The sequence below is a fragment of the Heloderma suspectum genome, chromosome 1 (assembly GCF_057233095.1).
Source record: "Heloderma suspectum isolate Gila_16-S chromosome 1, 16-S_ref, whole genome shotgun sequence".
NCBI classification, from domain to species: Eukaryota; Metazoa; Chordata; class Lepidosauria; order Squamata; family Helodermatidae; genus Heloderma; species Heloderma suspectum.
Window position 1 is genome coordinate 321,228,695 of NC_139458.1, and position 27,264 is coordinate 321,255,958.

General features: G+C 42.5%; 1 protein-coding gene across 6 annotated transcripts in view; it reads right to left on the minus strand.

Moving 5' to 3' along the window:
* The window catches only part of SESN1 (sestrin 1), an 80,069-nt gene that overhangs the window by 4,249 nt on the left and 48,556 nt on the right, over positions 1–27,264 (minus strand). For 2 of the 6 annotated variants that reach the window (XM_084827245.1, XM_084827246.1), the window contains exons 2-9: positions 10,466–10,531; positions 9,245–9,445; positions 7,523–7,705; positions 5,750–5,989; positions 3,238–3,385; positions 1,350–1,462; positions 944–1,134; positions 20–164 (exon numbers count right to left, since the gene is read on the minus strand). In XM_084827245.1, the coding sequence (XP_084683371.1) occupies positions 20–164; positions 944–1,134; positions 1,350–1,462; positions 3,238–3,385; positions 5,750–5,989; positions 7,523–7,705; positions 9,245–9,445; positions 10,466–10,531 (1,287 nt within the window). Of the gene's footprint in view, positions 1–19; positions 165–943; positions 1,135–1,349; positions 1,463–3,237; positions 3,386–5,749; positions 5,990–7,522; positions 7,706–9,244; positions 9,446–10,465; positions 10,532–19,397; positions 20,105–27,264 lie in introns of those variants that run through there. The other 4 variants (XM_084827249.1, XM_084827250.1, XM_084827248.1 and 1 more) reach the window with 3 other exon arrangements.

The following is a 27,264-nucleotide window of genomic DNA, read 5'->3' on the forward strand; positions in this document are numbered from 1 at the left end:
GCATGAATGCAGAATATACCTTCTCAGAGTGTTTGAACTGCCTCCAGAAGCTATCATACATTCTACCTGTGGTCCTCTCAGGTGCACACACCACAGTTTTTATGTAAATTTTAAAGCTGTGGTCCAATAACTGGTTGATTTCACCATAGTCATAATCATCATATCTGTTTGGAATCAAGGGGACAATCATTTTTATTTTTGCATCACCACCACATATACTCCAACCAAAGCAAACATTTTAGTCATTACTATACAATTAGTTACACCAACTACTTGAAATGTTTCCCTAGAGTAGCCTTCCCCAATCTGGTACCTAGAGCCTCAATCACAGGCCTGTGACAGTAACGTTTTGAATGCTTTCCTCTCTTCTCCTGAGGAGAACATACAGTAAGTTCCCTTCCTCAGTGCCATTCCCTAATTAGCTCTAGATTACTTCCTCTATGTCAAGCAGCACTATCCAGGCCATTGTACATTTAGAGTCCTACAGCTTTCTTCTGCCTTTTTCACCTTTTCCCTGACCAGTTCCAGTTTCCTTTATGGCTTTTTCCAAGCCATGAACCTGGAAGCAACATCTGAGACCTATGTTCCAGACTTACATTTTAATTTTATTATTTAAATTACGGTGACTGGCTTTACCAGGGCAGAAGGCACTTCTCTCAAGCTATTTGCTGTCCAGAATTGAGCAAATATAAACCTTTGCCCTAGAACAGTTGATAAGGAGTTACTAACAGCTACTATTTTCCCCCACTCTCAATCCAATTCATATGGATTCATGTCTTGGAACAACACATTCTGATGTAGGAACTTAGTATAGGTTCAGTCTAATAATCTGTATTCATAACAAGCATATGTGAGGAGAGCTCATACTGTCAGCAATATTTATCAAAATTAACAGGTGTGAAGCATTACCCTAACTAATGCAGAGTCTGTTAACAGGACCAACCTTATTCCAAACATGCAGTGGATATAATTCCAGATTGCCCTTCTAAGCATTGAAGTATCCACATCTTTATGCATGGCCATTGTGTTGTAAGTCAGGTTGTAGGCAATCTGAAATTTCTCATCTATCAGCTGTCCCACATCTGGATAGAGACGATTTACCAGTGAATAGCCATGGTCTTCCCAAGAATAGTCCTTAAAAACAAAATAGGCACATGAATGCAAGTTACCAAGGAAGATGGAACAATAGTTCAAACAGTTTTTTTAAATCAGCACCTGAAAATAGATTATTAGTTTCACGAAATATTTTCTGTATTCTAGCCTATAGTAAAATCTTCCAAATAGACCAAGTGTAATCCATATGCCAGATATGCTGGGAATCTTGTTGCTTCTTCCAATATAGGTCCTACCTGAACATGGAAGGTAGGCACATGCATTCCATGCCTGGAGAAGTCTTTATAACCATAGCTAGTATCCTCAAAGTGGCGAGACACATCTCTTGTTGGTGCCAATTCTTCATCCTCTGTTAAAAATATAACAAAAAAGGGAAAGCCCAGAAGCAAATTGCTAAATTATATTGGATACCATCTGTACTCAGTATGGAAGGAACCTTTTAATTTACAGATTATAGAAATAGAAATGTTAAACTGATAGTTCCTTAGGAGCTTTAACAAATGTAGCACTGGAATTACCCCTTAACATTTATCCTTGTATAATCTTTGTTTCTAGGACAGGGATGGCAATAGCACAGAGAGCTATGTTGATCCTATGCATTGGCTGTCCCTCAAGCTGGTGCCCTCCAGATGTTTTGGACTTCAACTCCCATCATCCCCAGCTAGCATGGCCAGTGGTCAGGAATGCTGGGAGTTGTAGTTTGAAACATCTGGTGGGTACCTGCTTGGGAAAGCTGCTATAGATTATGGAATGGAGAGCTGTAACTCATGCAAATATCGTTTCTCTAACAGTAGATGTGAAAGTATAGATGGGGGGACAAGTCATACCTTACACAATGTTCAAATATGAGAAAACTGGCCCTTGGGCAGGAAGTCTGGCTTGATGAATAGGGAAAAACACACACACTAGAGGATTGTGGATTAGTTACAAATCTCCTTGTTTCTGGTCTTAGCATTTTATGCTCTAAATTTCAGGCTCCTTCCCACAATCAAAATGGCTAAAAACACTTTACCTCCAAGTTCAACTTTTTAACCAGGCTTTGGGATCACATACAAGCAATAGGTTCCCAACAGTACAGCAGAATTCTAGTGGACAAATTCTTGCATACTGAGAGGCAGCTAAATCCACTTGATCTTCACATGACACTACATTGTCAACTCTAGACATACTATCTTAAAACTTTCTAAGATAGAATAAACGATTACTGCATGATCTACAAAAAGCAATATCAACAATTAGAAATGCCCTGCTTCTAGATTTTGCTGGGGGAGGAAGGTAGAGTATAAATGGAATTTAGGATTAGAACCTAAAAATGTACCTGGGGAGGGGGGAAATCAATAGTTCCAAGCACTATTTTGCCTACTTTCTTATGTATACATGTTAAAGATGAGCAATTGCTAGTAGTTAAAGCAGTCAGCTATGTATTGGTATGGTGACAAGCCAGATATAGCAGTGGGATTGCCAGACTTGCTCCCTAGACTAATAGGGTAGCATCATAGGGAGGCCATGAAGCCCCAGGCTCAAAGGAATAAGCAAGCATTGGTCAGCTATATAATCTCAAATCTAGTTCTGGCCCTAGTGCAACCAAGAACAGGAATAGAAAGGAAGTCCATAATGCTCCCATGTCAAGTGCACATAGCACTATCAGTTGGCTATTCTGAGCGAAAAAGGGGTCAGGGCCTTCTTTTCTGCTGCTGCTACTGTTAGCTGAGAGCCAGTGGGAGAGGGTCAACTTCATTAAGCAGTAGAGGCAACGGCTGGGGAATCACAACACACACATCCCTTGGCAACACACCCTCTTCCTGTCAGCATAAGTTTTCTTATGCAACCACACACACAGAATGGAACTGATTGACTGGACTTGTAAATAAGGTTTTGAGGTATGAAGGAGAGTAGTGGTTTTTAATGTAGCATTTAATTATTTACTGATGACATTGAGAACTTGCTGTGATCTAAAAACATTATACTATTTAATTTGATAGGTCAAATTTAAACCCACTTAGAGCCTTTCAAATTAAATTGGGTGGATTAAATTGGTAATGCTATAACATGTGTCACAAGTTGAGTGTGTGTGTGTGTGTGTGTGTGTGTTTTAACATGCACTGATTTTAAATCTGTTCTGACCTGAGCAACCCACCAACATGCTTTCTCTCTTCTCCTTCTCAAAACGAGTGGCCTTTTCTTCTTGGCTGGCTTTAACTTCATCTCTGCATTCCTGTAGTTGCTTCATTTTTTCCATAAGTGCGTCCACTTCACAGAAAGGCTCTGTGGTCTTAAAGATAAACAGCAACATTCTAATGCACTGGGATTTGGTACTGAAATTATATTATGACTAACATTAGAACTTCCATTCCATATTTGCCTCACTGCTTACCTCAATATATTTAACAGCAAACAACTAGGATAATTTAAGTGCCTAACTAAAATCAAGGAAATGCAAAATTGAACTATTTACCTATCAGTGGCCTTAACTGCAGTAACAATGAGAGACAGTGAAAGCTGCAGTGTCTCTGTAGCCAGTTTCATAAATTATTACTGGGCAAATGTAAGATACACAAATGATGAAGATGTCAGGAGTGAAATAACATAGTTTCTTTAAGTGCTAAATATAAAGTGCAAGGATCTGAAAGGAGGATTGCCTGCCTTATTTCCAGAGTTACACATTATTCATGGCTGTTGGGCAGCCTCAATTTTGCAGAAATGTTACTTGCCTTTAAGTCATGATGTAGCGTAGAGTTAAGGCTGTGGTGCTGGCCAACAAGGGCTGTACTTGCTCAAGACCTTGCTTTTTGGAATTTAAAAATTGTCTAGTGTGGTGCCTTAAGTATGCATTTAATAACTTTTTTGCCATTCCATTTCTCTATTTTTGGTATATAAGACACAAATGACTCAAGTGCTCATGAATGTATTCCCAGGAAGATGCATGCTACAAGTGAAGAGTATTCCATACTAGTCAGCCAAGACACATCTATGTCTTCACTTCTCCCACTCCTACAATGCTCCCCCATTTCTCTTACTGTTCTCAGGAAACAGTAAGAGTTCCCTTTTATAGTAGAACTTCCTATACCAGTTCACAGCCCTTCAAAACATTTACTTCTTCAAAGGCCATCCCCCCTCCTCCAGAATAACTGCCCGAAGGAACAGGGTATTAAGTTGTTAAGAAATGCATGTTTTGAAGAATCCAAGATGGTGGTACATACTTCAAAGGTTGTTAATAACAAAACAGTTATATTTAAATTTGCTATCCTATGCTTCCAAGAAACTTGGATACATTATCCAATTTTTAACTTTCAGTTCCCTCATTTTGAGGCTGTAAGTTGATTAAAAAAATATTAGGAACATAACATTTTAGAACTTATGGAAACTTAATTTATGGAAACTTAAATGGAAACTTAAATGCTCTGTTTCCATTTCCCACCCCACTGCTATGGAATAAGTACATTTAGGCTGTAATCCTATGGCTGCTAGACAGTGTCTAAGCCATAGGATTTTTGGTTTCTGGTAATGGAGCTCGGAGGCAGCGTGGTTTGTCCCTGACTCCACACTCATAAAAGCAACACAGAGCAGCCAAAAAGGGGGCGTTCCTGGGGGCACGGAAGCGCCATTATGACGTTTCCTATGCGCCATCTGGCCTCCCTCCTCCCTACTCCAAGGTGCCCTGGTTGGACAGCCGAGTCTAGCTGCAAATGCAGGGCGGCCAGAGTGTAGAGGAAAGGATCCCCTCCGCACCCTGCCTGCCCTGCATTGGATAGTTGGCTGCCTCCAAGTTCGAAGGCGGCCCTTACGGAGCAATCCTATGGCCCCCGATATTGTCTGAGGGGCCATAGGATATTGGGGATTCACCCCCTCTGAGGTCGAAGACAGTGCTCTGACCTTGGAAGGGGGAGTCAGAGTTCCCCCCCCCGGCACAGAAATAACTGTGCCAGCTGCCCTCTGAGGTTGGAAAAGCGACCTCGGGGGGGGGAGCATTTCAGTGTGAGGGGAGGAGACTGGAGAGGCCAGGATATGAGGTATCCTGAGCCTCTTCCAGTCTCCTTCCTCCCCCCAAAGCGCCATCGCCAGATGGTGCTTCACCTTCCCATCCTCCTGTCCTGCACTAGAAGACTGGAAGCCTCTGAGTTCAGGGGTTTCTGATTATCGAGGGCACAATTGACAGGATTGCGCCCTTAGGGTGTTTTTTCCCAGGAGACTAGAACTGTTGTCCTGTAACATTGATTGAACATCTCACTTTTAAATGTGCATTTTTAGGTAGAATTTCATTAGGACTGCTTTTGACATTGGCAAACAAATACGGGTGCGCTCTTGGGAGTTCATAGCAGTGTCTGAAGATGGATGAAAACTGTAGTTGCAGAAGTTAACATATGCCTTTAAATGAACAACAAGTTTCCAGTGGCAAGTGGGCACCCCACATTGTTCTCTTTCCCCAAAGTCACACTTCGGGATGGTGCACTACAGGCTTTCAACATTTTCATGTCAAGAGTTGAATTGGCACTCCTCCCAGGGTTGTTGTTAATTAAACAAAAATGAGGGTAATGAGGAAGAAAATGACAATGTACGTTTACAAATGCAAATATACCTCACTGTCAGTGGAGCTGCTAAAGGAAAGATTAATGAATCCACAATATGAAATACTTACTGTAATATTTGCAGCTAAGCCCTGCATCTCATACACACTGTGGTTTCCATTTGTAATATCACAAATGCAATAATCACTGACAGAAGGAGGCCTGAATGTGTGACCACCATCACAATGAATTTCTGGATTGATTCCACAGCCAAATGTGAAAGAGGCAAGTGAATGATAGTGTGTAAGGAGAACTACAGCGTGGATCAGTTCTGCCAGTGACCAGCTATGTTCTTCAGTCTTTAGAAGTTGCTTCAGAAAAAAAAGGAGATTAAAGAATACTATCAGTCTCAGAAGCTTCACTTTGCTTAAGTAACTTCACAAATGTGAATGTGCCATGGGCCAGATAGATAGATAGATAGATAGATAGGTATTAGCAAGACCAGCCTTGTAAAATGCACTCTTATTATTATTTCTAAAGATTCCTACTAAAATGAAGAATTGGATGCTTAATAATTTATAGCTCTGCCTCACTTGGCAAACTGAGTTATACTTTTTATTGTTCATCCTATTTCAAAGGTTCAGGGCAGTTTACACAGCTTAGAAACAAAAATGAGCAGTAGCTCTGGGAGATGAAGATAAAGTACCTAAGCACTAAATAAGGAATGGCTTTTGAAGCAATACATTCTAATAATTTTTTTAAGTATTTAAAGTCAAATGTCCAGAGACAAATTAGTAATTAATGCAATCAAATGGCAAGGAGTCAGTAGATAAAATGTATCCAAATAGGCACAGTTGTTACAATCCAGATGGGGACGGATTGGCCTTTTCTAGTACAGTATTGTTAGAGCCAATTTTAAAAAACACATAAACAGAAGACAAGATTTAAGAACTTTTGTCTTGACAAGTGAAAAATAAAACAGATAGTTACTCTCAGAGTTCAGAAAAGGAGAGCCTGAGGACATAATCCTATGGGTTGCACTCCTGTTAGACAGAGGGCTCCGAGTTCTGAGCCCTCCACCTATCCTATGCCCTGCTGGCAAAAGCCAATCTGGGTGAAAGGAGAACAGATGTCATTTTGCCTCCATTTAAAATGCAAAAAGCAGCTAGATGGGTCTCTGAGCTAGCTAATTTACCTGTCTAGCTGACTTACCTTCCTGTGGGTGGGGAGGGGACTCGAGAGCTCATAGGATATTGTGTATCACAGCCTCTCTTCTCCCCTCCCCGCCCACCAGCAATCCCCCCTTTCTCCCTCTCAGACTCCTCTTACGAGGTTGCAATTGTGACCTCACAAGAGAAGCTTTCCACAGTGCCTGGGAATAGGAAGGGGCAGGAAAGAGCCACGATCAGATCTCCTCCTCCATGCTTGTAGCTCTGTCTACAGATGTAGTGATGGTGATCTACAGCATCCTTTGGCACCCCAGATGCTGCCTAGGGTCCAAAGGATTGCTCTCCCCAGTATTTTGGAAGCAAACTCTACAGTATCCCTAAACAACCCTTCAGCATCAGGGGCTACATGCCAAGGACACGAATCATAGTTTAAGAAATCATGCCCATACACTTGAGAGCTATACATCAAGACAGTCAAGTACTGTAAAGCACTGCGCCAATTAAAAAAGTCTAGGATATCCCAGTAGTGACAGGATGTCCAAATAAGAATGTTGTTCAGTGTAACCATTTAGACCTTGTGTTTCTATTAAGATGATTGTAACATTTCAGCTTCTTATGACACAGTATATACCAACAGACATTTAAAGTTATAGATTAAAAGGCTATGGGCCCCCCAAGAACTCCAGCTCTCCAAAAGGTTTAGTATAGGAATATAGTATATGAAAAGATACTTACTTCAATATGTTCCTTTGTAATGAGCCATGGTCTGTGTGCCAACATTTTATTCAGTTCACCCAAATTCTGCAGTTTTTGAGGTGCGTTCTCTAGACCATTCAGCCACTTAGGATCTCCCCCAACATGCAGAAAATAATTGACATGGAGGTTAACCAAGTAGGAGCACTGATGCCTAGCTGCAGCCTGGAGAAGAAGACACATACAAGAGATTCCCTACAGTGAAGTTCCTTGGCCAAAGTAACAAACATGAGCATTTACACAGTGTACTGCGCTCAAGAATGGGAAAACAATGCAAATAAAACATTATTATACTCCATAGAAATGTTTATGTATTATGTTTAATAGCTTTTGTATATGCTTTGAATTTGGTAAAGAAAGTAATACAAATACAGTGTGTTGCAGCAATTTTTATTACTTTACCACTTTATAAGAAAGTTTACTCAGAAACAAGTCTAACTGGTTTTAAGGATCTTACTTCCAGGTAAGATTATTTAGAAACACAGCCCACAGTTTTTACTTGCATATGTCACAGAAATAGTTTGGTTCTGCTATTTTAGTGTAGTATACCAAGTCCGTCCATCTCTCTCTCTCTCTCTGAAGGCCAGAGAAACAATTTAAACAGGGTTTTAACAAAAGCCATCATTTGGTGGTGTTTATTCCCTCAACTGTAGTTCTGATACTTGAACAGATTTCCAGAAAAGCTGCAGCAACACTACTGGGACCTCAACATACAATCATCTTGGGCATGAATAAGAAACTAAAAATTACACAGGAGATGCATAATCAGAACTCTTGACATTCTGGGTTTTGCTTAAAAGTAGCCATAGGGGGCTCCAAATTTGATTGAAGCAGCAGTGCTGAGGGAGAGGTTGTTTAATCCTTCCCTCCTTACACTGTTTCCCTAAATATCTAAATCCATCCCCTAAATACTATTATTAGCCCTAAATTATCTTTGTTTTAGTGCTTTATTTTTGTACGTGTTTTGTATTTGGCAAAAGCTATAAAGAAAGTTAATACAGTTACTTTCTGCAGAGGGCTATAACAGTAGTTTGCAGAGATGATTTAGATCAGGGAAACAGCATGGAGGAAATTTAGAGCAGGGAAGGTCCCTCATCCAGCACTGCTGCTGTAATCAAATTTGGAACCCCCTGGTTGCTTTTAGAGAAATCAAAATGTCAGGAAAGCCAAATTTAAATCTCCCATGTGGTTTGGACCTATAGGCCAGTTTTGAGTACAACAGAAGTGTTCAGGACAAGTAGAAAACTGCTAGAATACCTTAAGTTATTCTAACCATTCCACAAAAAGTTTATAATATACACCATGGATAGGCAATGTGGTAACTCCCAGATGTTTTGCACTATAGCTACCATGGCCCTGAACATCTGCTATCCTGGCTGGGGCCAATGGGAGTTGTAGTGCAAAACATTTCAAGGGTATCATGTTGCCTAGCCCTGACATAGACTGACTGTTAGAAAGAAGTCGAGGCAGATTGCTGAAAATTAGACTCAGCAAATCTACTCCTTAATACATTCTAACCAAGGACACAACACACAAATATTGAGATTATATTTCATTTAGAACATAGAACACAGTATTTCTACAAATTAGGAAACTTAATAAAGTTATTGGGTTTTCCTAATGATGAGCACATCCACTATATAAAAAGAAATTTAAAAGCTGCAAAAACGCTGTTACTGCTTCCTGATTCATAGATCAACGTACCATGATACCTATATAGTGTCGATAGTGAAGAGGCAGTGGTCCATCCATTTGTAGCAGATAATGCTGAGTTTTCAAAAAGCTTTCCAGATACTGTGGGTGGAAAACCATCACCAAAGTAATGTTGTCCAAATGCCCTAAAGTTGTGAAAGACTCTGCAAATAATGCATGCATTTGGGTATCTTCAGCGCTCACTTGGAGAATCTATTTGAATGAGAAAAGGGATCATAGGAATATTTTCTAAGAGGTAAAAACATAATAACCAGTGTGCACATTTGTTAACAGCCCCAAATCAGGACTAGAGCCTATTCTCTCTCTCTCTCTCTCTCTCTCTCTCTCTCTCTCTCTCACACACACACACACACACACACACACACACACATACATAAAGAGATGCTGATCATAACTTTGAGGAGCTTCAGAGATTTCCCAAATATGGCAAATGTGCTGGATGTGCTTAAGCTTAATGTGCTTAAGATCAATAACTTGTGCCTCTAGTGGAGTGCCAGACATTTAAGCAAATTTTAACTGAGATATACGTTTAGTGAAAGGCAGTATGGCAGCTGAAATAGGTGCAATAGCAACCCCATGCAAAATGCGAAGAACTATTTAGGTAATTAGTTGTAGTAGGAAAACATGTTTATGTCTAAGCCTGCTGGAATTATTATTTATTACGTTTATATACCACCCCATAGCCAAAGCCCTCTGGGCGGTTTACAAAAGTTAAAACATTAAAATACAGTATACAAAGTTTTAAAACCATTTACATAAAAGCATATGGACAATATATGCAGTCAGCATCACATCAATAAAACCTCATTACCACCAGCATCTCTTATCAGCCATCCTGTGAAGAAGCCCCAAACAATCACTCACTCACCGTCTCTCATACTCACAGCCTCTTAGCTGAGGTCACCAGGCTTATTTAACATACATGTCTACTATAATTAAGGGACAAGCCAACCCATACATGAAACAGTTGACAACCAAATAACATTGGGTTTAAGGCACACTAGCGTAAAATGTGCCATTAAATATCAGTGTTCTACATTCAGCAGTACTGTTGCCAATCTCTCATGATGATTTACTGTGTTCATCTCTGTGTATAACATTTTGCAGATCAACAGCTGTTCCTTAGCCAAAATGATATCTGACTATCCCCCCCAACCCCGTGAAAATGTAATGAGTTCACTGTATACTTGCAAAACAAAAACCATCACACACCTCCATCTCTGGGATGTATCTGCTTGGTCCTTGTCCCAGTGGTCGAGGGATCTTAATTCCAAGTTCCTAGAAAATAAAATTATACTATCTGAACTGTCAGCTCTAAACATCTCAGTTGCAGCATCAGAGGGAACAGAAAGAATTCACCACTGAAACAAACAGAACTGCCCTTGTTTCAGAAGTGCAGTCTGTGGAAATTTTCTCTCCATGCTTCATAACAAGCCACACTTGTTTACAGTATACTGTACTGCTGCCATTAAAAACAATGAAACCTGGTTCACTGAAAAGCTAGTTTTGCATAAAGTACTTGGCAAAGTGTCCAGAACAAGGAGTTCAGTACACAGCTGCCAGCAGAGTAGTGTCAGCGATACCAAAGGCTTTTGAAGTACATCTGCACATCCGCAAACCAGAATATAAAATAGCTCCGTATCTTTCAGGAAGCAACATCACTGCAATCTTATCGAAGGTTTGAGTGGAGTGGGGGAAGTGCACTTTTGTGGTTAAAGAATGTGCAACGGGCTTTTAAATTGGCTATTTGAAAATGACAAAGAACAAGTTGCAATTTCTCAGAGAAAATTTAGAGTCAACATGAAACACCATTTACCACAAAACTTTCACTGAAATAATTGAAATGCTCTAATATATGGCCAAAATTCTACAGTCAGTCAACAGTGGAAGTACACATTGCACATTACAAAATTAGTGAACTCAGTATATGCCTGTACAATGAATGCCATAAAACCCCACCTGTGTACAATACTGTATGGACCTCAGCCCTACTTCTGTGTGATGTGTATGGAGTAAAAAGATTTAATTTCTTCACATTTCAAAGTTCACCATCAAACACAGAATTTGGTTATTTGTAATGTGTGAAGCAGCTCTGTCCAATAGCCTGATTCAATAACTTAGGTCATCCTTCCCACAACGTGGTACCCCTCAAATTGTCCATGCTGGCTGGGGTGACAACAGCTGTAGACAGCACACATCCAGACGGTGCCAGATGAGGAAGGCTGACTGAAGTTGCCGCCTCCACTTTTTTCATGCTAGTTCACTTCAATAGGAAACACAGTAAGTACTGGGCCACTTCACAAGTTATTTTTTTCTGACACAGAAAGGAATGGCACATGTCCAAAATAAATATATTCTGTATCATGTTATGGTATGCAAGCATCTTCATGCAGGAGGAAGCAGTCTCTTGCAAAGGTATCAGCAGCTGGAGGCCTGAGGCAAATCTTGTTCTTTGAAGGGTACTAGTTGTCAAGCCCCAAAGAGGAGTGTGTGGACAAAGTCATTATTGCTGTAATGGAGCTTGCAAGCAGTCTATGGGGGAAGCAGAGCCAGGCCCCCTGACTATACCATCTTCAGAGTGTCCCTCCAGTAAAATCAGTTGCTGGAATGAACTTTTGTGCTTTGCACAACACCAATGATTTTCAGGAACTCCAATTACATGAAAAAGGGCACTTGCAATTTATTTATATAACACATTTTATAAACTCACGTTCAAGCTAGGGAAAGCTTCTGATTTTATCTAATGAGATGCATTATACCAGTGGCTTTATTAGGAGGTGATTATATTTTAAAAGTTCAACTGTCAGCTAAAAGATCTACGAGAATAGCAGTACTAACTTTGACAAATAATGCTTTCAAATCACTTTTGTAGATCTAGGACTTTTGACTACAGAATGGATTTCTGTGGGGGGGTATAAATTAGGAATAGTGGCAAATTCCTGCAATTTGGATGCAAATTACTGCCATGATGGGTTTAATGCAGATCTTCAAGAGACACTCAATTCAGAGACTAATTATTTCTTGTCAAAAAATAAAATAAAAAGCACTATATAAAATCAGGAGGGCAGAGCTCCTTTGGGGGTCGGGGGACAACCAGGCCCACTGCAGGCTGGATGACATAACAGGTGTGTTACCTCCAATATTATTACCCCTTTTTTCTCTCTCCATGTTAGGATAAGCATAGAGTTCTGTGCCTCCTCCTAGCACAGAGAATGTGACTCAGATGGTGTCAACTGAGTCCCTGTCTTCGCACGCTGCCTCTGCTGATACTGGGTGCCGCACAAAGCTACTTGGCCTGCACAGGGGAAAGTGACTTCTCATCCTGGCTTGGCCCATGTCCTGCCTCCCTGCATCTCCGCAGTTATCGCCAATCTAAGATCGGAGATAACAGCAGAGATGCCCCTGCTGGTGTGAACATGCAGGGGAACCCCTGCTGTTATTTCCAGTCTAAGACTGGAAGATAGCCAGTGTGGTGCAGTGGTTAGAGTGTTGGACTGGGAGTCAGGAGATCTGGGTTCTAGTACCCACTCTGCCGTGGAAGATCACTGGGTGACTTTGGGCCAGTCACAGACTATCATCCAACCTAACTCATAGGGTTGTTGTTGTGAGGATAAAATGGAGAGGAGGACAACTATGTAAGCTGCCTTGGGTTCCTTGGAGGAAAAAAAGTGAGATATAAATGCAATAAAATTAAAAATAAAAGTAACAGTAGGGATAACCCTGTGGACACTAGCAGAAGGTTTCCTGCTGTTATCTCAAATCGGCGATTACACTGAGAACACCCTGTGGGGAATTCTTCCAGGGAGCGGAGCTTGGAAGCTAAGCTCTACTCCTGGAAGAACCCCAGGAGGTTCCATGAGCCAGATTGGGGTGCCCTTTGGTTGGAGGTTCTGCACCCCTGACATAAATGGTGAGAAGACATTTCTATGCAACATTTCAATATAGCAGAAGCCCACAAACTTAATGGCTATTTGAGAAGAGTCAGACTAGTGATGTAATCCTATGCATATTTACTCAGAAGTAAGTCTCGCTGTGTTCAATGGGGCTTATTCCCTAGTAATTCCTAGTTTAGGATGGCAGACAGAGAAAATTTTCAGGCAGAATACATTTTGCTTGATGTAATCAAATATGCAAAACTCAGTTTTGAAAGACCTTCATGATCATACTGCAAGAAGCTGATCCTAGTACAAAACGGAAGAAATGAACTAATAGCTATAATATAAAAAGATACCATAGTATTTGCATTCTTGCTGCTAGAAAGGTTTTTCTTATAGAAACAATACTTCCGTAATTCTGTCCCTGTCTACTTATTAAGTGTTTGAAGCTCTGGCATGCCAACAGAGATAACCTCAATCCACTCTTTTATCTAGTGCAATTACTTTATGTTGTCCATGCATGGCCCTGCCTATCATTACCCCAACTGGAGTGGCCAGCAAGAACTAGCCAGTTGTAAGCAAAGGCTATGGTAGGTCTTTATCCACTGACTGAACCATGCCATCTGATGCCATCCAGTTCTGCAGCATAGTTGAAACTTGCTGCAGAAAGTGGTAACAGCTATATATCCCCACCCAATTTCTGTAGCAATGCCCACCTGTGCTGCATGATGCAATATCATAACATTGCCCTAGAACCGATAGCATGCTGGAGGTGGCAGCAGGCCCAGCATCAGCACCCGGCATACTCAAACAACTGCCAGGGTCCAAACACTTAAACAGGGCCCACCAGTGCCAACATTTACACTGCCTGGGTTGCCTCTGACATCACCACCACTGCTGCCCCACCAACACTGTCACTGCCACCAATCACTTTTGCAGCACTCTGTATAGGAGCCAAGAAGCTTCTTATTTCCAATCGGCACCAGGCTCTCCTGGGCACTGCAGTGTGGAAATTTAATATAGCATCCAGCCACTCTGCTCCCAAGCAAAAAGTACTGGTGCCACTGGATAAACACAGAGGAGTGGAGGTGATGGCAACTGATGGTGATGCGGGGTGGGTGAGCTGAGTAATTATCCATGCCAGAGCACATCCTTGTGGTTCCAGGTAGGGTTTGGTGGAAATACTGCTCCACCATCAGGGACACTATACCAAAGGCCAACTTAAGCCTGGTTCTGACTCGGGTGGCAGGTAACACACACATAGACACTACTATTTGTAGTGTGTTTGGGAGATGCTTTAATTTCCTAACACAAAAAATAACAGTTTTTGTTTGTCTAATCCATTATATCTCTTAGTTGAGCAAACAAGCACAAAAACATATCATGAAAAGCAGGGAAGGTGAATTGCCAGTCTATTGACAGCATCAGATATGCAACATTTTGTCGAGCCTCTCTACAACCGGTTTTAGCCCCTTGGTTTTCCTATTCTGCCCTGTCCCACACATACTCATAAGAACCTTCAGAGTAGAGGAGAGGCCAAGGCCTCACAAAAGATAGCTGAAACACTAGAGATTGTTTACATACATTCCATGCCCAACTTGTCTCCCCTGACAAAACCCTTTTCAGTACAGAAGAACATAAGAACAGCCACGCTGGGTACGACCAAGGGCCCATCTAGTCCAGCATTCTGTTCACCCAGTGGCCATCCAGCTCCCTGTGGGAAACCCACAAGCAGGACATGAGTGCAACAGCACCCTCCTGGCCATTTCCCCAGCAAGTGGTATACATAGGTATATATAAAGGTGATACCACCTTTACACTGACACCCAGCTCTCTCCCCTCACACCCTGAATAACCCCCTTCATTTCAATCTCATATCTCAAGCTGCCTTGCAGATATTTCTAGCTGGATGCTTTGTTGTCATCTCATGACAGTGAGACCAAACTTCTCATCTTTTCTTCCAGGCCCTCCTCACATTCCCTCCATTTCCATTCATAGTGGAACCCTCTATCCCACTGAATAGTCACAAAACCTTGGCTTTATCGAGGACTCCTTTGTTCCCTATATTCATCACCAAGTCACGTCACTTCTCCCTTTGCAATACTGCAAAAATGCAGCCCACCTTTTTTACTGCCTGGGGAAAACTCTGGTTCATACTCTGTCCATCTCTCACCCAGACTACTGCAACTTTCTCTCTGGGCTTCCATAGTCTCACCTCTGTCCAGCACACCGCTGCTTTAACTACTACTTATGCCTGGAACTACATCCCAGAACATCTTCTCCATGATGCCACCTCTCTTTAATTCCTTCAAATCCCATCTCAAAAGACCACCTCCACACGAAGACTTTCATAACCCCATAGTTACTATACTCTACTATAACTATGCCCAAGTATGTGCAACTAAATGCCTTTTCTGCCCCCCATTTCTCCCCTGCCTCCTCTTTTCCCCATTGTCTCTCCATGGGACAAGGATCTGTCCTCTTGCGTTACAGGCCAATAATACTAATACCAAATACTAAATTAATATTGATGTGTCAACTGTGTCAAAATTCCAGTTATTTTCATTGTCTAAACAAGGTTTTCACATTATGCGTTTCACATTATAACATCTCTACGCTAATGCTTTCATATTATAAAAGTTGTTCTAAGGTTTAGGTTAGATGCAGGGTGCCCCTTCTCCCAACCACCACCAAGATCACTGAAGCCTGAGATTACCATGATTGAAGTGGACAGACTGGGGGGGTCAGAACAGTGGAGCTTAGACCAGAGCTTGGGATGGAACTTAACAGCCCAACTTTGGGGTATCCACGCCACAGGTCACCAAGCAAAAGGTTTTGTTCTCCCCTCAGCTGTAGAGCCTAACACCATCGTCACAGCTAAAGACACTTCCTAATTTGGCCATGGAAAGTCCAAGCCTCCATCTAAGGCTTCCTAATTTGGAGTTTAAAATGTAAATATTACAAGCAAATAGGATTGTTTCAAGATCTACCAAAGTGCAGATCTGTACCGGAGAGTAACAAAGATTCTTTGTTACTCCCTGGTACAGGTCAAGATGTTGGTTTTCACCCATGCCATTCTGAACAAGGACTCTACATACCTTACAGACCATCTCCTCCTTTAAAGCCCAAACTCTATAGTCAGCTGAGAAGGACCACCTGCCTCATTTTACTGGAACGTTCTTCTTTTAGACATTCACCCAATTTCAAGCATTTTCTACAATTATATGCAAGGTTGTTCTTTTTTTTTAAAAAAAATTCAAAATAGTGTTAACTACCAAGTGCCTAACTTAAAAAAAAACCTATGTAGATGAGCAGCATTACCACAATATATTTCCTAACCACTTGATTCTCTAACTGCTAAGCTATTACAGTTGTTTATAAATACAACTGTATTTAAAGTGTGTATCTCCCTATTATCACATTACACAAATTCTGGAGCACTAATTGTATTTAAATTCAAGAGGGGACAAACAGGTAGATAAGATACAATAAAGGAGGACAAACAACAGATCACTGAAAAACACCTTGGATACCATTTGCCACAAAATTTCTTAACTCTGTAAGAATTTTTAAATTTATTTTATTTGCTTGTTTTCAAGAATTCATGTCTTCTCAACTTAACAGTGACCATGGGCCAAATAGTAGCAGGTTTTACATACTTTTGGTCTTGTATGTAATGTAAATTGTAAAGTGATGCAACTGTATCACTCAAGCACATGAAATAGCAAAACTGACCACAATCTTTATTATACCCTCAAGGGCCTGTAACAAGTTTGTAATATTTAATCCAACCTTGCTGCTAGTTTATCTTGCTTTGTTACCTGTTCAGTATACAAACAGCACCAGATTTAATCTGTGACCACAAAATGATAAGCCCTACACAAACATCAAAATTTACCTTCAAAGATGAAAAAAATTAATCTCATGCAAAGTAGAGGAAAGTGTAGTTAAACTGGTTTGTGCTAAATTTCCTATGGAGATTCTTCATAGGAGAAAACTCTCCATACGTAGATTTATCAAATTCTCTTGTTCTCACATTTCAGTACAAGAATAATGTGTGGTTCCTAAAACCATACTACTGGACCTCTTAGTTACAGGAAAGCAAGTTATAACTTACATGCCCATCTCAAATGTCACTTGAAGACAGTAAGGGCGCAATCCTATGCATGTTTAGACAGAAAAAAAGTCCTACAATTCCCAGCATGTCTCAGCCAGCATGGCTGGCTGGAGGGAAGCTGGGAGTTGTAGGATGTTTTTTCTGTCTAAACATGCATAGGATTGCGCCTTAACTCATTGATCATGATAATGCCCAATACAGTCATACTTTAATGTAATGACTGGTATTCCATTCCAGTTATTTTGACATCTCTAAGCAAACTGATACACTTGAAACGAGACTTCATGTTTTCATTTCAGCTTAGGATACACAATAGCTATAGTGTCTCCAAAAGTGTTATCTAGCCTCAGAGGCATACTTTATGGGTTTTAATCTCTGGCTGAGAGTTTATTCTTTTCCTCGTTGTGCATAAAAGACAACCTGTGGTTAATTACAGTGAAATATGGTAGGCAATCCATGAGCTCACTTTGCTTAGTCAGAGATGTTACCCACATACACACTGTTCCAATCTAAACTCTGAAAATCATCATAATTCATAGCTGGCATTTACACTGCTTTGAGATGTTTATTTCCTAACCGATTATTTTAAATTTTGGTACTTTGTGTCTCCAGAGGGAAGTTTTTAGAAACTGAATACTGCAGCTCTTGCATATGGATTTTAAACATCCCCATTATGTTCAGCTAAAATCAGACAGGTTTTATTTGCTCCTTTTTATCATTCTACTATCAATATAATTTTATTGAAATTGAAGTAGATGTTAGATGCCATTGACTATTTATATTGTGTTTTATCTCTAGTTCTCAGAATGCCTTTACAAACATTCTCAGCCCAATCATAAAGATTAGTTTCATGTAAGAAAAGCATTAAGATCATTGTGATGGGATGGGAACGCTCAAGTACTGCATACTGTTCATATGCTGATTTTCTGGTTTGCTATAAAATTCAACATTTAATTTCTCCATCAATGTATTCATTAGGTTTTCCCCAAATCATCCTAATTATACCAGAACTTCATCCACAATAGACAGCTGGCACTTGAACTGCCCTCTTATACTTCTGCAATGTGGTTTTAAAAAGACTACATGAATAGTCTTGCAGGAATTTGTGTTAGACCGTGTCTGGGGCTTGAAAAGCTAGTATCATAGCTTTACATACTTTTCCAGAGCATTCACACTACAAAGACTGTTGGCTTTGTCCAAAAATCACTTGAGAAGTTTCAAAATAAAGTGAATTGTTTACAGCTGCAGGAGGCTTTCAAGGAATATTGCAGTCTATGGACAAACCATACTAAATGTTTCAGGTTACAAGATAAACACAAAACCAACCAATGCAACTTTGGAATGTTTTTCTGTCAACAGTTTAAGATTAGTTATAGAAACATAGCATTTTCAAGCTGGAAGGAACCTTGGAAGTCATCTAGTCCCAATCCCCTGCTAAACACAGGATGCAACTACAGTATCCCTGACAGATGACCATCCAGGCATCTCTCTGCTTGAATGACTCCAGCAAAGATCAGGCAGGCTGTTCCATTGTCAAACAGCTCTTACCATTATGGAGTTTAGCTGAAATCTGCTTGCCTGTAATTTGCACCCATTGGTTCTACGCTGTTGGTGCTAGCATTTCTTACAGAAAAAAGTGAGCATTAAAATGGTCTGCAGTACTTTGACACCCGTTTTGAAGTGCACTGAGCAGCTTTCAGAGATAACCATGATACTTATATCTTTTACTGGGCCAGTGCTACCCTTCACCCAATGCAGAATTGATTTTCTGGATCTGTTAAACTACAGAAGATGATGCTTTACACAATTTTACATTCTTCCCATGGCTTTCCTTGTACATTTTTCTGTAGCCCTGATTAAAAAGCAAGCGACTGAGGAACTGAAATGACAAGCAACACAGCCTTAACGAGCTACGATCATCGAAGCCTTCCTGTAAACAGCCCGAAGTACCTCAACTCCGCCCTTCACACCACTGTTGACTGGTCAGTGAAGCCAGCAGGACCGTCTGCGCGCCTCTCCAAACTGACTGGTTAAAACACGCTGAAGAACAGCCCCCCAAAGCAGACTCCCTATCCCGGGAGGGCCGCAACGAATACAAGAGCCGCTCTCCCCACTGCAGTCCGCATCCTCCGTCTCCAGCAGGCCCCCTCACCTTGCGACTCTGGCTCCCACAGCGGCTGCAGCGGAAAGCCTGCGCGGCTCCGCAGCCCTGGCTCCGGTCGGCTGTGCCTGCCAGCTTCATGGCCCTCAGAAGGGAACCGGAGTCGGGAGGGGGAGGGGGAGGGGGGAGAAGGAGGAGGAGGAGGAGCCGCCGCCGCCGCCGCCGCCGCCGCCCTCGAGCTCAGCGCGCGCGACCACTTCCTCTCTCCCCGGCCACCTCCGCGCTGCGCGCCGGCAGGCGCGGGCCGAGGCGAAGGAAGCAGCTGGGGGGCGGGGAGCCCGGGCGCAGCACGAACAGCCAGCCCACAGGGCCCGCTCTCCTCGCGGGCTGCCCACCAATGCCAGGCGGCAGAGGGACTCGGTGGGCGGGGCAGAGGGGGCGACCTGAGGAGGGGGCGCTCGCGGGAGGAAGCCCGGCGATCCGTCCTCCCAGCGCGAGCGAGCGAGCGGCGGCCGAGCTGACGGGTGGAGCGGTGGACCCGCTTCCAGGCCCTCCCTCCTCAGCTCCCGCGTGCCGGCCGTGTTGAGGTGCAGCAAGCTTCGGGATAAGGACGAGCGAGGAGACATCGCCGCGTTTGTAATTAATATCCGATCGTAAGACGTCCGCCGTTTTTAAACCGCGCTGAGGGCATTCACAAGGCATCTTTCGAAAGCGCTCTTGGCATCGGTTATGAAGCCAGGCTCTGTCTCCTGCAGTCTGCCTCTCTGCAAAGAAACATCCTTAGGAAAGCTACTGGGGGGCAGCAGCAACAAGAGCGGAGGGGCCGGTCATGAAGTAACGCTACACGAATTTGCAGTATAATCCAATAAATTCAACATTCGCAGATATCGGACCATGGGGTGGGACGAGGGGCTGTGTTCATTTCATTTAATATGCAGCCTGTTTACACTGATTTATTATTTTTTTTAAAGTAAGCTTTGCTTTGTACTGTTGGGAATACTTTATTTTAGACTTTTGCTTGGGACTCAAGATAGCCTATAGACTGTATCATACCACAGTTATGCTTTCTGGCCTTTTAAAGTATAATCCAGCCTGCATTGTACTTTGAAACTAGGAAACAAAGGGTAACATCCAACATAAGTCCTACTTAGTATAGACCCACTGAAATGACTGATGTAAGTTCCATTCATTTTAAGTTCCATTCATTCCATTCAAGTAGGACTTAGGTTGGATTTTACCCCAAAATGTCTCAAATTGTTCAATTTAAGCTAATTTAGGGGATTCCTAGGTTGCAGTGGAAACGTGCATGTGATGAAGGTAACAATGCTTCCAGATAGAGGGTTCCTAGCACTACCAATTGTGCAGCTGCTTAACAGATTTTCTGCAGTAAGAAAAAACTGCAAGGATTAGGTAAAATTCCACAAAGGAGGCAGGGTGATGGCATGATAAAAACCTCATCTGGCAGCATCCAAAGGCAGTTCAGGAAAAATAAGAAGAGCCATGCATAAGAAGAGCCATGCTGGATCAGACCAAGGGTCCATCTAGTTCACAAGTGGCCAGCCAGCTGTCAACCAGGAACCCACAAGCAGGACATGAGCACAACAGCACCCTCCCCCCCCCACAATGTCCCCCAGCAACTGGTGTACACAGGCTCACTGCCTCTGGTTCTGGAGGTAGCATATAGCCATCAAGACTAGTAGCCACTGATAACCTTTTCCTCCAGGAATTTGTCTAACCCCCTTTTAAAGCCATCCAAATTGATGGCCCCCACTACATCCTGTGGTAGCAAATTCCATAGTTTAACTATGCACTGTGTGAAGAAGTACTTGTATCTGTCCTGAATCTCCCACCAATCAGCTTCATAAGATAACCCTGGGTTGTAGTATTTTGAGTGAGGGAGAAAAATGTCTCCCTATCCACATTCTCCACACCATGCATAATTTTGAAGTCCTCCCCTTACCCTCATTTTTTTCCAAGCTAAATAACTGCAGCTGTTGTAACCATCTCTCATAGGGGAGATGTTCCAGCCCCTTGATCATTTTAGTTGCCCTTTTCTGCACTTGTTCAAGCTCTACAGTATTTTTTTTTAGGTGTGGGGACCAGAACTGTACACAGTATTCCAAGTGTGGTCACACCATAGATTTGTATAAGGGCAGTATCATATTGGCAGTTTTATTATCAATTCCTTTTCTAATTAAGCCTGACATGGAGTTTCCCTTTTTTACAGCACACTAGGTTGACACTTTCATCAAGTTGTCCACCACAACCCCAAGATCTCTTTCTTGGTCAGTCACCGCTAGCTCAGATCCCATCAGGTTATACTTGAAGTTGGGTTTTTTTTTGCCCCAACGTGCATCACTTTACACTTGCTTACACTGAACCATATTTGCCATTTAGATGCCCATTCTCCCAGTCTGGAGAGATCTTTTTGGAGCTCTTCACAATCCCTTTTTGTTTTAACCACCCTACATAATTGGGTGACATCAGCAAACTTGGCCACTTCACTGCTCACTCCTAATTCCAGATAATTTATGAACAGATAGAAAAGCATTGGTCCTAATACAGATCCCTGTGGGACCCCACTACTTACTTCCCTCCATTGGGAGAATTTAACATTTATTCCTACCCTGTTTTCTGTTCTTTAACCAGTTACTGATCCATAAGAGGACCTGTCCTCTTATTCCATGACTGCTAAGTTTGCTCAGGAGTCTTTGGTGAGGGACTTTGTCAAAAGCCTTTTGGAAATGTATGGGAAACAAACAGAATGAACTTGAACTCTTAATACAAGAGGGAAATTATGACTTGATAGGTATAACTGAGACTTGGCAGGATGACTCTCATGACTGGAATACAGCAATTGAAGAATATAACTTGCTCAAAAAGAACAGAAGGAACAGAAAGGGAGGTGGGGTTGCACTGTATGTGAAAAATACATATCTCTGCACAGAAATACAGGAGGATGAGCTTGGTAGCCCCATCGAGAGCATCTGGATCAAAATTAATGGAGCAAAGAATAAAAGGAACCTGGTGGTCGGAGTCTACTACCGGCCACCCAATCAAGGAGAAGACGAGGATGAAACTTTTGAAAAGCAAACAGCCAATGTTTCAAGGAAGCATGATGTAGTAGTAATGGGGGACTTCAATTTCTCTGATATTTGTTGGGAGACAAATTCTGCAAAACATGGCCCCTCCAGGAAATTCCTGACTTGTGTGGCAGATAACTTCCCCCTACAGAAAGTAGAAGAAGGAACTAGAGGATTAGCTATCCTTGACTTGATCCTAACCAACAGAGATGACTTAGTGGATAAAGTAGCAGTTACAGGCACTCTGGGGAAAGTGACCATGTTATACTTGAGTTCTTCGTTCTAAGGAAAGCAAAAGCTGAGTGTAGTCAAACGCGTACCCTGGATTTTAGGAAAGCTGATTTTAATAAACTCGGAACAATGATCAGTAAGGTCCCATGGCAAGCAACTCTAATGAGAAAAGGAGTCCAAGATGGGTAGGAGCTTTTAAAAAGAAATTCTCAAGGCACAATTACAAACAATTCCAACAAGAAGGAAAGGTGGAAGACAACAGAAGAAGCCAATGTGGCTTCACAAAAAGCTTAGAGATGACCTGAAAACAAAAAAGGACACTGTCTTAATATTCGTCTTTGTAAGCCACTCTGGGAGCCTTTTTCAGCTGAAGAGTGGGGTAAAAACACCCCTAAATAAATAAAATAAAACATATAGGAAGTGGAAAGAAGGCCAAGCAACAAAGGAAGAGTACAGGCAGGTAGCACAGAATTGCAGGGATGGCGTCAGGAAGGCTAAAGCTGAGAACGAGCTGAGGTTAGTGAGGGATGCTAAAAGCAACAAAAAAGCTTTCTTCAGATACGTGCATAGTAAAAGGCAGAGGAAAGAAATGGTGGTTAAGCTATTAAATAAGGATGGCAAAATGATAACAGATGACAAAGAAAAGGCAGAAGTGCTCAATTCTTACTTTGGCTCAGTCTTCTCCCAAAAGAGGGCTTATGACCCCACCCCACCCCGTCAAAGGCAAAGGCAAAGTACAGGCTGAAGGGGCAGGATTGAAGCTTGAGATCAATAGGCATATGGTCAAGGAACACCTAACGACTTTGAATGAGTTCAAATCTCCAGGGCCAGATGAACTGCATCCTAGAGTAATAAAGGAACTGGCAGAAGAACTCTCAGAACCACTGTCTATTCTCTTTGAGAAATCATGGAGGACGGGTGAAGTGCCAGATGACTGGAAGAGGGCTAATGTTGTTCCTATCTTCAAAAAGGTTAACAAGGAGGAACCTGGGAACTACAGACCAGTCAGTCTGACATCAGTCCCTGGGAAAATTCTGGAGCAGATGGTAAAGAATTCATCTGTAAGCACCTTGAAAACAATGCAGTGATTGTTGTTCAGTCATTCAGTCGTGTCCGACTCTTCGTGACCCCATGGACCATAGCACGCCAGGCCTTCCTGTCCTCCGCTCTCTCCTGGAGCGTGCTCAAGTCCATATTCATAGCATCAGTGATGCTATCTAGCCATCTCATCCTCTGCCGTCCCCTTTTCCTTTTGCCTTCAGTCTTTCCCAGCATCAGGGTCTTTTCCAGAGAGTTTTCTCTTCGCATTAGGTGGCCAAAATATTTCAGCTTCAGCTTCAGTATCTGTCCTTCCAATGAGCACTCAAGCTTGATTTCCTTTAGGATTGACTGATTTGACCTCCTTGCAGCCCAGGGAACTCGTAAGAGTCTTCTCCAGCACCACAGTTCGAAAGCATCAATTCTAGGGATGTCAGAGAATTCCGCCACGGATCTCAGTGAGGTCCCCGAAATCTGTGGCGGAACGGCCTGCCACCCCCTCCCCCCCCGCGGATCCCACCCGGGACGAGACTTACCTGGGGCGGATCTTCCGGGCAGCAGCGGCTCCGGCGGCAGTGGCGGCTGGTCTTCCAACTGGCTGCCGCCACCGCCATTTGTCTTGTAAAAAAATAAAAGACAAAAAACGACGTGATAGGCTACATAAAGATTTACGTAGCCTATCATGGCTGGGTTAAAAAAAAACAAAAAACCGCCAAAAAGAAGGAATGTAAATAGTGGCGGCCGTAGCTGCCGCCATTTGTGTACACAGTTTTTTTTTTTTCCCAGAGCCCTCCGCGGCCGGAAATCCGGCTGCAGATGGCTCTGGCCTGGCTGGGCCTGGCCAGCTGCTCCGCAGAGCTGCCACGGAGCACAGCCAGCCATCGAGGATTCCGGGGGGGAGGAACGGATCGCCTCCCCCCTCGTCGAGGATTCTGGGGGGAGGGACGGAACACCTCCCCCCCCATCAACATAATCCGCGGAAAGGTAAGTACATTTCGTACATCCCTAATCAATTCTTCAGCGCTCAACCTTCCTTATAGTCCAGCTCTCACAGCCATACGTTACTACTGGGAAAACCATAGCTTTGATTATGAAAATGCCATGATCTTCGTTTTTTTAATGTTGAGTTTCAAACCAGCTTTTGCACTCTCCTCTTTCACCCTCAACAAGAGGCTCTTTAGATCCTCTTCGCTTTCTGCCATTAGGGTGGTATCATCTGCGTATCTGAGGTGGTTGATAATTCTTCCAGCAACCTTAATTCCGACCTGTGATTCATCCAACCTGGCATTTCTCATGATGTAATGCAGTGATTACTCGAAGCCAACATGGATTTGTCAGGAACAAATCCTGCCAGACAAATCTGATCTCATTTTTTGATCAGGTAACCTCCCTTGTCGACTGTGGGAATGCTGTAGACATAATATACCTCTACTTCAGCAAAGCTTTCGACAAAGTGCCCCATGATATCCTGATGAGCAAACTAGCTCAAAGTGGGTTAGATGAAACAACGATCCGGTGGATCCACAGTTGGCTACAGAATCGAACTCAAAGAGTGCTTATCAATGGGATCTTCTCAAACTGGGGAGAGGTAACGAGTGGGGTACCGCAGGGCTCAGTCCTGGGCCCAGTGCTCTTCAACATCTTTATTAATGACTTAGAGGAGGAGGTACAGGGAATGCTGATCAAATTTGCAGATGACACCAAATTGGGCGGGATAGCTAATACTTTGGAAGACAGAAACAAAATTCAAAGTGATCTGGATAGACTGGAGCACTGGGCAGAAAACAACAGAATGACATTTAATAGGGATCAATGCCAAGTTCTGCACCTAGGAAAAAGAAACCAAATGCACAGTTACAACATGGGGGATATGTGGCTCAACAACACTACAAGCGAGAAGGATCTTGGAATTGTTGTCGATCACAAGCTGAATATGAGCCAACAATGTGATGTGGCTGCAAAAAAGGCAAATGCTATTTGGGGCTGCATTCATAGACACATAGCTTCCAAATCCCGGGAAGTACTAGTTCCCCTCTACTCAGCACTGGTTAGGCCTCATCTGGAGTACTGTGTCCAGTTCTGGGCACCACATTTTAAAAAGGGTGCAGACAAACTGGAAAGGGTTCAGAGGAGGGCAACAAAGATGATCAGGGGACTGGAAACAAAGCCCTATGAAGAGAGACTGAAAGAACTGGGCATGTTTAGCCTTGAGAAGAGAAGACTGAGGGGAGATATGATAGTGATCTTCAAGTACTTGAAAGGTTGTCACAGAGAGGAAGGCCAGGATCTCTTCTTGATCATCCCAGAGTGCAGGACACGGAATAATGGGCTCAAGTGACAGGAAGCCAGATTCCGGCTGAACATCAGGAAAAACGTCCTGATAGTTTGAGCAATACGACAATGGAACCAATTACCTAGGGAGGTAGTGGGTTCTCCCACACTGGAGGCATTCAAGACGAGGCTGGACAGCCATCTGTCAGGGATGCTCTGACTTGGATTCCTGCATTGAGCAGGGCAGTAGACTCGATGGCCTTGTAGGCCCCTTCCAACCCTACTATTCTATGATTCTATGAAATCCAAGTAAACAGTGTCTACCAGATCACACCTGTCTACATGTTTATTGGCACTCTCAAAGAACTCTAAAAGGTTAGTGAGACAGGACTTACCTTTGTGGAAGCCGTGTTGATTCTTTTTCAGCAGGGCTTGTCCTTTTATATGCTTACTAATTTTATCTTTAATAATCCCTTCAACCACTTTATCCGGAACAGATGTTAAGCTAACCAGCCTGTAATTTCCCGAATCCCCCTGGATCCCTTTTTGAAAATTGGTGTTACACTGGCCATCTTCCAGTCCTCTGGTATAGAGGCTGCTCTTAGGGACATGTTGCATATTTTGGTTAGAAGATCAGTAATTTCATATTTGAGTTGAGAACTCTAGGATGGATACCATCTGGACCTGGTGATTTATTTGCTTTCAATTTATCAATAAGGCTGAGAACTTCCTCTTTTGTCACCACTATTTGACTCAGTTCCTTAGACTCCCTGAAAATATCAGTTCAGGCACAGGCATCTCATTCAGCTTCTCTGCAGTCTCCTTGTCCTCCTTCAGTACTCCATAAACTCCATTGTCATCCAATGGTCCAACTGCCTCCCTAGCTGGTTTTCTGCTTCTGATATATTTAAATAATTCTTTATTGTTGGCCTTGATATTGTTAGTGATATCCTCATCAAAATGCTTTTTCACATTTCTTATTGTCTGCTTGCATCACCTTTATGCAAGCTTGTGCTGCGTTTTGTTTTCCTCACTTGGGCAAGACTTCCATTTTCTGAAGGAAGCTCTCTTTTCTCTAATAGCTCCCCTAACCCTGCTCATTAAGCATGCCGGGGACCACTTGGACTTGGTGTTCCTTTCCTAACCTGTGATATATATTTTAGCTGGGCTTCTATTACTGTGGTTTTGAGTGATCTCCACACATTTTGAAGGGATTTAATCCTCTTGACTCCCCCTTTTAACTTCCTTTTCACCGGTCCCTTCATTTTAGAGAAGTTTCCACTTTTGAAGTAAAA